The 10268-nt window shown below is 44.8% G+C and overlaps 1 protein-coding gene across 5 annotated transcripts; it reads right to left on the bottom strand.

Moving 5' to 3' along the window:
• Positions 1-1637: 1637 nt before the first annotated feature.
• On the bottom strand, positions 1638-10268 carry LOC310690780 (dickkopf-related protein 3-like). 5 transcript variants are annotated; one of them, XM_083470335.1, is made up of 5 exons: positions 9861-10268; positions 7087-7376; positions 4990-5167; positions 3198-3393; positions 1638-1942 (listed from the first exon to the last, which is right to left on the bottom strand). In XM_083470335.1, exons 2-5 carry the CDS (start codon positions 7240-7242, stop codon positions 1888-1890), a joined length of 585 nt encoding a protein of 194 aa, XP_083326461.1. In that variant the 5' UTR covers positions 7243-7376; positions 9861-10268; the 3' UTR covers positions 1638-1887. The 5 variants fall into 5 exon arrangements, with proteins under 5 accessions (XP_083326461.1, XP_083326464.1, XP_083326463.1 ...); XM_083470338.1 differs by lacking the exon at positions 9861-10268 and adding an exon at positions 9755-9770; XM_083470337.1 differs by lacking the exon at positions 9861-10268 and adding an exon at positions 9559-9734.

Genomic DNA, 10268 nt, shown 5'->3' with positions numbered 1-10268 from the left:
CCGCCATACCTTAAATCAGGGGTTGGCACTTTTTTGTTTCGCCCCCTGTGGCCCCAAAGGTCCCCTTTCATGCTGACAACCCGGTACAGGCCGCTGACTCATGCTGACCCAGCTTTTTAAGCATTAAAGAAACAGCGGCCATTTTAGCCTTGACATAAACTACAGTTCCTAGGATTGAGTGTGTGTGTATTTTTGTGTGTGCTTTAAGTGTGCTTTTTGATTACCTCCCCCCGCCACCGCAGCCACACTTAGTCCTGTCTCTTCCAATTTGTGTCCTTTTAAACTCCTGACCTTTGCGACAGACCGAGTGACTTTGATATGATTGATGCCGGTAAAATTTTGCAGATAAGTCAGGTTTTAAATCTCCCCATAAGGCTCTTGAAGCAGAATCGTGATCAGTAAATAGCCCTGGATCTCAAATGCTCTGTCAGAGTTCTCTCTCAAAAGTCAGCAAATCAAGCCTTGCAGGAAATCCTGCATGAGTCAATTAACATTAGAGCTGAAAAAATAATATTTACATCTCTTCCTTGGGCTTTCCATCCTTCCTGTAACCAGCTGAACAGAAATCTTTAATTTCTCCCACTACACAGATGATGAGATTTAACAAATCGCTATTAAACTGCGTCATGGGAACAACAAACAGTACCCCTTCGCCCAATAATTAGAAAAGAACGTAGTCCAGAGCAGCGTATTTGTGCTCTTTTGCAGAGACAGAACATGATTTATTTATTTTTTAAACTGAAAAATGAAACTCCTGAATTAGACAGAAAATGAGGGGGCACCTGGATTTGAACCAGGGACCTCTTGATCTGCAGTCAAATGCTCTACCACTGAGCTATACCCCCAGCTGCCCAGAAGGATTGCTTGTACTCTTTTTCTGCCTCAGAGTAAACACCCACATTGCTTTTAAAGTACATACAACTGGAAGATACTTGTGTGCGTTAAGGGTGTTTGCCTTTCCTGCTGTGACGAACAACCTTATAAAAATGGCTCTCTCTGCAAAGGGTAGCTAAGTGCTCACAAATATTCAGTTCATTTCATTTGCATATCTCACCCTCCATCCTAAGATCTTGGAGAACTGACTACAGTTTAAAGTACCAACAATCCACAGAAACATATTTGACAGAATATTCATTAATTATTATTTAAAAAAATTAAAAGTGTAACCCAGATGAATTAGATGTATACCTGGTAAAAACCCAAGTGCTAAATAAGTATTTAAAGAATAGAAAATATTCCAGATCACAGTTTAATGGGCTACCAGGGGAAGGAAGTTCTACAAATCATGGACACACCATGATTGGGGATAGATCTGCATTTAAAGAGATGGAGCTGTTGCACCTATTATAGCCCTAAGAATATCATTCTCTAGTCTAGACCAGGGATGCGGAAGTTGTGACCTTCCACGTGTTGCTGGACTCCAACTCCCATCAGCCCAAAGCATGATGGGAGTTGGAGTCCAGCCAGATTGCAGGCAGGGCCAATGTTAATCACTGTTAATGATTAGATTAGCATAATGTAACTCAATACACTTTAATCCGTCAAACAGTTTTATGGGAAAGGGGGCTATGTTCCAAATACTTTGTAATAACAGATTTCAAGACAACGTACAACCTTATGATGCTTCCAGTTTATTGTAAATCTGCACATTCACGAACTTCAAGTACTATTTTCATGTACAAATTATTAATTAAATAAAAACAAAAATTACAGAGTGCGGGAGGGAATGATGACTTGGTCCTTGCATTACTTGGTGACAACTCAGATATTTTTTATTTACAAATGTCCAATAGAAAGAGGAGAGCAAAAACAGTTTTATGTACAGTGTTATTTACATGGAATAAATACAGCTCGGTTTTGTTTTTTTAATCCACACTCCCTGCTTGCCTATTGTTTTTGGCATCTCCAGACAATTTTATCCGACCAGTATTCAAATGAGGCCCTGCAAGGGAGAAAGAGAGAGAAATTTTTTTTATAGGAGTATCTAGTGTTGAAGCAGATTTTCATGTCACACAGCATTCCTCGTCAGGTAGCAAAGGAGACAAAAGGCGACAGAGCACATTGACAGAGCACATTAGCCTCTGGAGCTGACTGTGGTTCAGATTAAAATCGGTTCTGTGATTAAGATGTAGGTTAGTGTGCACCCTAGCCAGTATTGGCAATGGAGCATGATAATAATAATCATCATCATCATCATCATCATCATCATCATCAAGCACACCTAATGATCTAGTGAAGAGGTAGAGAACACTTGCCAGACTCGGGGCTCTGCAGGAACCGCTGATCAGCTGACAATGCCAGCACTTGCAAAGCCTGGTGCCTTTGCAAAGGCCAAAAATCAACTCATCTCATCATCAGCAAGTGCATTTGAAAGGTTTTTGAAAGAGTCAGCAATAATCTGAACAGCAGTGTCACAAAAACCCTGCTTACTGCATGTTTTTTCCTGCCCTACCTTTGACATCATATATGACATCAGGTGGAGGGCAAGGCTTGATTCCCCCCAAAAAAACCAGTGTGGTAGACCATGTGGGGAGATCTGGCAGGCCTGGTTCGGGCCATGAGCCTGAGATTTCCAACATGTTATTTTCATAAGAAATCTGCATTGGCTCCCAGTACGTTTCCAAGCACAATTCAAAGTGTTGGTGCTGACCTTTAAAGCCCTAAATGGCCTCGGTCCTGTATACCTGAAGGAGCATCTCCACCCCCATCGTTCAGCCCGGACACTGAGGTCCAGCGCTGAGGGCCTTCTGGTGGTTCCCTCATTGCGAGAAGTGAGATTACAGGGAACCAGACAGAGGGCCTTCTCGGTAGTGGCACCCGCCCTGTGGAACGCCCTTCCAGCAGATGTCAAGGAAATAAGCAGCTATCTTATTTTTAAAAGACATCTGAAGGCAGCCCTGTTTAGGGAAGTTTTTAATATTTAATGCTGTATTGTTTTGAACACTCGATTGGGAGCTGCCCAGAGTGGCTGGGGAAACCCAGCCAGATGGGTGGGGTATAAATAATAAATTATTATTATTATATGATGATTTGTGCTCACAATATTTTCGGGGCTATCCCGCCCTGATGCACGCATCTGGGAGGAGCTTTCGTGCCACATTCCGCAAAGCAATTATTTGTTTAAGGGTGGAGGGGAAGCAATTTCACGATATGTTGCTAGCCATACCACCCCTTCCAGTCCACATCAGTGTACTTACTCTCGGTTAGGGGACATCTTTTTGCACACGAGTCCCTCTAGGCAGGGGCACACCTGGTTCACGCTGAATGCAATCCCTCCTTCGGGAACGTAGCACCCTTCATCTAAAAGGAGCCTTTTCTTGCAGACTTTCTCCCCATGTTGGCGGGCGCAGCAGGCGTCGGGAGAGCAATCCTTATCGTGGTGGCAGCGGGCACCTCCAAGGGGCAAGGAAAGGAGAGTAATTGAGAACCCAAATGCATTTGAGGGTGGCGATACAAACCTCGAAGCCTAGCAAAAATTTCCAAAGCCGAGATGCCTTGAAATCTTTGAAAATCAGGGATACTTTGGTCTATGGTCTCTGTGTGTGGTTTGGGAGCTGCACGGCCAGGGAAAAAACAATGCTGTCCAGGGTTGTAAAGACTGCAGAGAGAATAATTGGGTGCACTCTTCCCATGTTAGATCAAATCTATGCTGCCAGGTGCCATAAGAAAGCAGCAGAGATAACACAGGATAGTGCTCACCCCGGAAATGATCTCTTTCAGCTTCTGCCTTCTGGAAGAAGGTATAGGGTTATAAAGGCCAGGACTAGCCGCCTGAGAAACAGTTTCTACGCAGATGCAATTCTGGTTCTAAACGCAGCATAAGGGGTCTCTATACAGTGGTGCCCTGCAAGACGAATGCCTCGCAAAACGAAAAACTTGCTAGACGAAAGGGTTTTTCGGTTTTTGCGTTGCTTCGCTAGACGAATTTCCCTATGTGCTTGCTTCGTAAGATGAAAACGTCTTGCGAGTTTGTTCGCTTTTTTCTTAAAGCCGCTTGAAGAGGCGCAGTTGCGACGGACCGTGCTTCGCAAGACGAAAAACATCGCAAGACGAAAAGACTCGCGGAACGAATTAATTTCGTCTTGCGAGGCACCACTGTAGTATAGTGTATTTTATAGTATAGTATAGTGTATTTTAAAATGGGGTTTCAGAGTTTTTAGGGGGTTTTGAATATTTTATGTAGTTTTTCAATTTCATTGTTCTGTATGGGACAATGACAAAAAAGATATCTATCTTTATCTATCTATCTATCTAACCTGAGCCGCCCTTAATCATTGGCATCGAGCACATTTTTTGCAAACCTGAGATGTCGTAGACATCTGGCGCACTTTGCTAATCTGTGATGTATTAATTTCCCTCCCCTGAATTAGTTTCAAAATGAAAGTACCTGAAAACATATGCATTTTTTAAAGGGGGAATAAATAAATGCTTTAGGACTACAACTCCCAGCTTCCCTAACTATGGGCCTTGCTGTCTGGGGTTGATGGGAGATGGGGGTCCAACTTCGGGAGAGGGAGGAACGGACAGACCCATATTAAACCCTCCATTTCCTCCCAAGCCCTCAAGAACAAGATAAGGATGCATAAATAATAGTTACACTCAATGGTTACTTCTAACCCAAAAAGTATTCACTCCATGTTTACCCCTGTGCCTCAATTTCCCTTGCTTTTTTCTGTTGCCTCCCTTGTGCTGGATTTTAAATTGTGAGCTCCTTGGGGCAGAGACCTGTCCTTTCGGACTTTGCATAGCAGAGCACAGATTTCTAGCTTGATGAATTGCTGGGTCTTCATTCAGCCTGCTTGGAAGCCTAGTCCTTCCATCTGAAAGCCCTGTCCCTCCTAATTCCAGAGAGAATATGATTTACTACATTTACTACAGGCCTGTTCCCTGAGCTACTAGATCTCCAATTAGACATTTAGGCCAATTAGACATTGAAAGGCCTAATCTTTGTTGCGAGATGCAAAAGAAACGTTGCAAAAACAGGCTTACCTTCCTGGCCGCCAGGCAGAGTCTCCTGGCATTTGCCAAACATGCAGCTAAGTCCCAGGGCACAGTGGGCATCCCGTCGGCAGAATTCGCCTTCTTGCCTGAAGGGCAGGCAGAGCCCAAAGTGGTGGTCGCAGAAGAATCCACGGGGGCAGTTTATTTCGTGGCTGCACACGGCTGCCTGCAGTGCAAATGGAGAAAGATGGGGGGTCAGATGCATGATCTAGCAGTGCCAATTGCTAAGCTTAGGGGTCAGCAAACGTTTTCAGCAGGGGGCCGGTCCACTGTCCCTCAGACCTTGTGGGGGGCCGGACTATATTTTTTTTGGAGGGGGAAATGAACAAATTCCTATGCCCCACAAATAACCCAGAGATGCATTTTAAATACAGTGGTACCTCGGGTTACATACGCTTCAGGTTACAGACTCCGCTAACCCAGAAATAGTACCTCAGGTTAAGAACTTTGCTTCAGGATGAAAACAGAAATCATGCTCCGGCGGTGCGGCGGCAGCAGGAGGCCCCATTAGCTAAAGTGGTGCTTCAGGTTAAGAACAGTTTCAGGTTAAGAACGGACCTCCAGAATGAATTAAGTTCTTAACCCGAGGTACCACTGTAAAAGCACACATTCTACTCATGGAAAAACACCAGGCAGGCCCCACATATAACCCAGAGCTGCATTTTAAATAAAAGAACATATTCTACTCATGTAAAAACACACTGATTCCTGGACCGTCCGCAGGCCAGATTTAGAAGGTGACTGGGCAGGATCCAGCCCCCGGTCCTTAGTTTGCCTACCCATGCTTTAAACAATGGCAGCGGCTGCTGGCAAAGGATTTCCAGCAGCCTGATAGAGTCAATGGCAGAAAAGCTGGACAGAACTACCAGTTTGAAGGTTGCTGAAATTTGCACAGAGGCTGGGTCCTTTGGAGAGAGATTCCAGCTCTTAGGGAGCACCAACTAATGCCCACAAAAAATTGCATCCACACTGGACTTTGTAGATGCATGTGGGTAGGGCTGCCATACGTCCTGATTTTCCAGGACATGTCCTGAGATTTGCCTCCAAAAATGGTCTCCTGGATTATTTTTCGGAAATCAGGCAAATGTCCTGGAAAACTGGTGACGGGGGTTAAATTGTGCTGGAAATGCCTTTTTAAAAGCTGCAGAACTCAGGTTTTACAAAAAAAAAAAAAGCTCAACTGTGTCCTGATTTTCACTTTTGGAGACAGGGCAAGCCTAAATGTGGAGGTGTAAAATAGATTTGCTTAGCAACATCTGGTCATTTCAGAGAACTTGTCCTCACTCCCCGTTAGGGTGGCTGCTTGTGTTTGCCAAAAAAAAGAGAGGACAAAACAGGTAACATATCTGCAAAAAAGAAGCATATGCTTATACAGATACAGATTTAGAAATAATTTCTATAATTCAAACAAAAAAATACAATGCATCTCTTTTCAGTGGGAAAATCTGTGACCAGGTGGCCTCTGTGTCTACAAATCTCTCATTCCAGAGCAACTAAAACCAGCACCCTACTTATGTGGGTTTAACAAGAGGGCTTCTAGGGCTGAAAGTATAGCTTCCAGGTGGACCTGAACTCAGAGCCTTCTTTTTTAAAAAATTATCAGAGCTAATTTATTGCTCAGGGCAATCTAGTCTTCCTCTTCATTCCTGCACACTCTCTCCCTATGATTCCACCGCTCCTCTTGCACCCCCCTCTCTCTTCTAGAAGAATAAAGTCTGGCACTCTGAACATGCTCAGAAGCACTCTCTGCTTTATTACTACACTGGAAATGCCTAGGTGAGGGCTGGAGCTGGAAACAGATTTGTGGGAGTCAAGTCGCTACCAGATTAATGGTGTGGCCCTGCAAATGCTGTTGGATCCCATCAGATCCCATCAGCCCCACCCAAAGTGGCTAGATTGTCGGGGGGGGGGGGAATTGGAGGCCAGCGACACCCAGAGAGCCACAGGTTCCCTAACCCAGGACTAATAGGACAGATTCCCCACTCCACTCACTTGCCCTCCCTCCTCATTGCTAGAAGCTAGAGAGCCCACATGATGAAAAGGCAAAGATGACCTGTTTTTAAAAGGTTGGGGGAAGATGCTTACCGTCAGCTCCTGGCCGGATGATGACCCGGGGTCCCTGCGAGGTGGCACCCCATTGGCAGCGTGTGGCAGAGAGTGCATCCATGCCCAGATGGAGCCTTGCACCGCAGACAAACAGCAGAGGAGGAAGACGAGAAGGCAAAGCTGGCTCCTCATCATGACCACGATGGATGGATGACCGATGGCTCTGGCTGAAGGACAGTTGGCAAGGGAGATTGGTCCAGGGAGGATGCCTGGGAAAGTTTATATAGCCAGGCCTATCTCGGCTCCTGCTGCTTAAGCTGTTTGCCAATCTAATGGGGAGGAGGAGGCAATCAGGTTTTAGGGGCTTAGCCTAATGATTACGAGCGCCTGACCGCCCACCCCCCCAGGAGAGCAAACGAATAACCCCAGAAGTCTGGCTCCAGCGTGGCACAGCAATGCTCTCCTGTCTCCATTTTTGTAGACACATTATTTTGGGGTGGGGAGTGTTTTGGGGTGGGTTCACTGTTATGAAACCATGAATAGAGAGCATTCGTATCATTTGGGGAAGCTTGTAATTTTGATGCATTACGGTATTTTAATATTTTGTTGAAAGCCGCCCAGAGTGGCTGGGGAAGCCCAGCCAAGATGGGCTGGGTATAAATAATAATAATAATAATAATAATAATAATAATAATAATAATATACCCTTTTATAGGACAATACTAATGCTTGCTCATTAGTTTATTCTTTTTTTAAAAAAAAAGGTGTATAATGCCTCTTACTTGAGTCCCACTTCGCAGTCAAAACTGATTTGCAAAGGGGCTTCCCAGTTAAAATAGTTAGACAGCACCCAGGGCAGATTACAGACAAGATACTACTGCTGTCGTGGAAGCCCTGTTTTTGAGCTTCCCAGCAGCACCCAAGTGCTATACTGTGACCGATCTTTGGTGTGATTCCCACCCCCAACAATTCTTACATGTTCTTAACATGTGTGCGCATGTTGATACCCACCAGCCAATGAAAGTTGCTCAGTTTAAATGGATTTGGCGCCGTTGGGAAACATGCTTGCCTCTCACCCCAGACAAAAAGTGTTGGGAAAATAGTACTGGAAACTGCAGGATAACAGCAACGTTGGTTAGATGTCAGCATATAACCCTCACGCAAACTGAATTAATGCTCAGCAAGGAGCAATGGTGTAGAACCTCCAGGCAGATAAGTTGGGATGGATGCTCAGCTGGAAATGCTAGCGGCTGAATATCATACTGGGCTGTATTCAGGTAATTCTTGGTGGGCAGAGAACAGTCAAGTCAATAATAATAATAATAATAATAATAATAATAATAATAATACACCGCCCATCTGGCTGGGTTTCCCCAGCCACTCTGGGCGGCTCCCAACAGAATATTAAAAACACGATAAATCATCAAACATTAAAAACTTCCCTAAACAGGGCTGCCTTCAGATGTCTATTTCAGTTGTTCAGTTGTTTATTTCCTTGACATCTGATGGGAGGGCGTTCCACAGGGCGGGTGCCACTACCGAGAAGGCCCTCTCTCTGGTTCCCTGTAACTTGGCTTCTCGCAGTGAGGGAACCACCAGAAGGCCCTCAGCGCTGGACCTCAGTGTGAACGATGGGGGTGGAGACGCTCTTTCAGGTATACTGGGCCAAGGCCGTTTAGTGCTTTCATGGTCAGCACCAACACTTTGAATTGTGCTCGGAAACATACTGGGAGCCAATGTAGGTCTTTCGGAACCAGTGTTACGTGGTCTCGGCGGTCACTCCCAGTCACCAGTCTAGCTGCTGCATTCTCGATTACCGTAGTTGTAGTTTCCAGGTCACCTTCAAAGGTAGCCCCACATAGAGTGCATTGCAGTAGTCCAATGTCAAGTGTTCAACAGACATAAGTGCCTAATAAGTCCATGTAAGTTAGTCCTTTCTCTCCAGTCCCCCCCCCCAATTTTCTACACTAGCTGCAAAGAGAATACAGTGGTACCTCGGGTTAAGTACTTAATTCGTTCCAGAGATCCGTTCTTAACCTGAAACTGTTCTTAACCTGAAGCACCACTTTAGCTAATGGGGCCTCCCGCTGCCACTGCGCCACTGCTGCACGATTTCTGTTCTTATCCTGAAGCAAAGTTCTTAACCCGAGGTAATATTTCTGGGTTAGTGGAGTCTGTAACCTGAAGCGTATGTAACCCGAAGTACCACTGTAGAGCTTCTTTCTCCTTGACTAGCACAGAAGCCAAGGCAGTCTTACAGAGGCATGATGAAACACTCTATACCACCTCTAGCCTTTCACTTGATAAAAAAAATGGTTGGTTGGTTGGTTGGTTAGCTGGTTGGTCTTAGCTAGGCTGCCGAGAGACTCAACCCTAGCTTGCATTTTCCATCCTGGTTAGTTAAATGCAGCCCACTGTACGTAATGCATATTCTTCATCACTAAACTTTGAATCCCCAACCCGCAAAAAGCAGAATACATCCCAGGATGATGTTAGGTCCTTAGCACCAACAATTAAAAAGGATTCCCGGTTTCAGGATTCAAGGAGGCCGACCCTCATCCATAACTTCTGGAAATAAACTTCTGGTCAGAGCAAAGAAGGACAGGCAAGATCGTTTATAGTTTTTCTTAGTGTAGAGCAGTGTAAAGTACATCTGGCCATGGCATAGCCTTGCGGGGGGGTTGGGCAGGAAGGGTATTTTCCTCACTTGCAAAGCTGTGTACATCTCAGGAACCCTCCTGCTGAATTAGGTGATATCTTGAGAGGTGGCCAAACACATAGAAAACAAATGGACCAACCATTATATTGATTACCTTTTGGCTGACCAGTTTCCTGAGATCACTGCCAAGGTAGCTGGTTTTTTTGTGCAGCAGCAATACCTTGTCATTGCAGGATCTCGTCTTAATTTTAGAATTATCAACACCTGACCTTGCTTTTTCTTTTTCTTAAAGCCATTTTAATATAATTGTTTTATATTTCTCGTTGCCTTTTAATATCTCCCATTGTTTTTAATCAGCACATGTAATAGTTTACATAATGTATTTCACTGTGTTTTGTTTTCTTCTTATCTTCTCTACTGGTCACCGATCAAAATGTATATAAAAACAGTGTATCCGTGCGCTCTGGTTTCCGTCATGGTGTCCTGTTACACCAGAAGCAGTTTAGTCCTGCTGGACACATGACCTGGAAAGCTGTCTGTGGACAAACGCCGACTCCCTCAG

The sequence above is a fragment of the Podarcis liolepis genome (assembly GCF_965112155.1).
Source record: "Podarcis liolepis genome assembly, chromosome: 13".
Classification (NCBI taxonomy): Eukaryota; Metazoa; Chordata; class Lepidosauria; order Squamata; family Lacertidae; genus Podarcis; species Podarcis liolepis.
The sequence above is the reverse complement of the archived record's forward strand: the minus strand, read 5'-3'. Positions and strand labels throughout refer to the sequence as shown.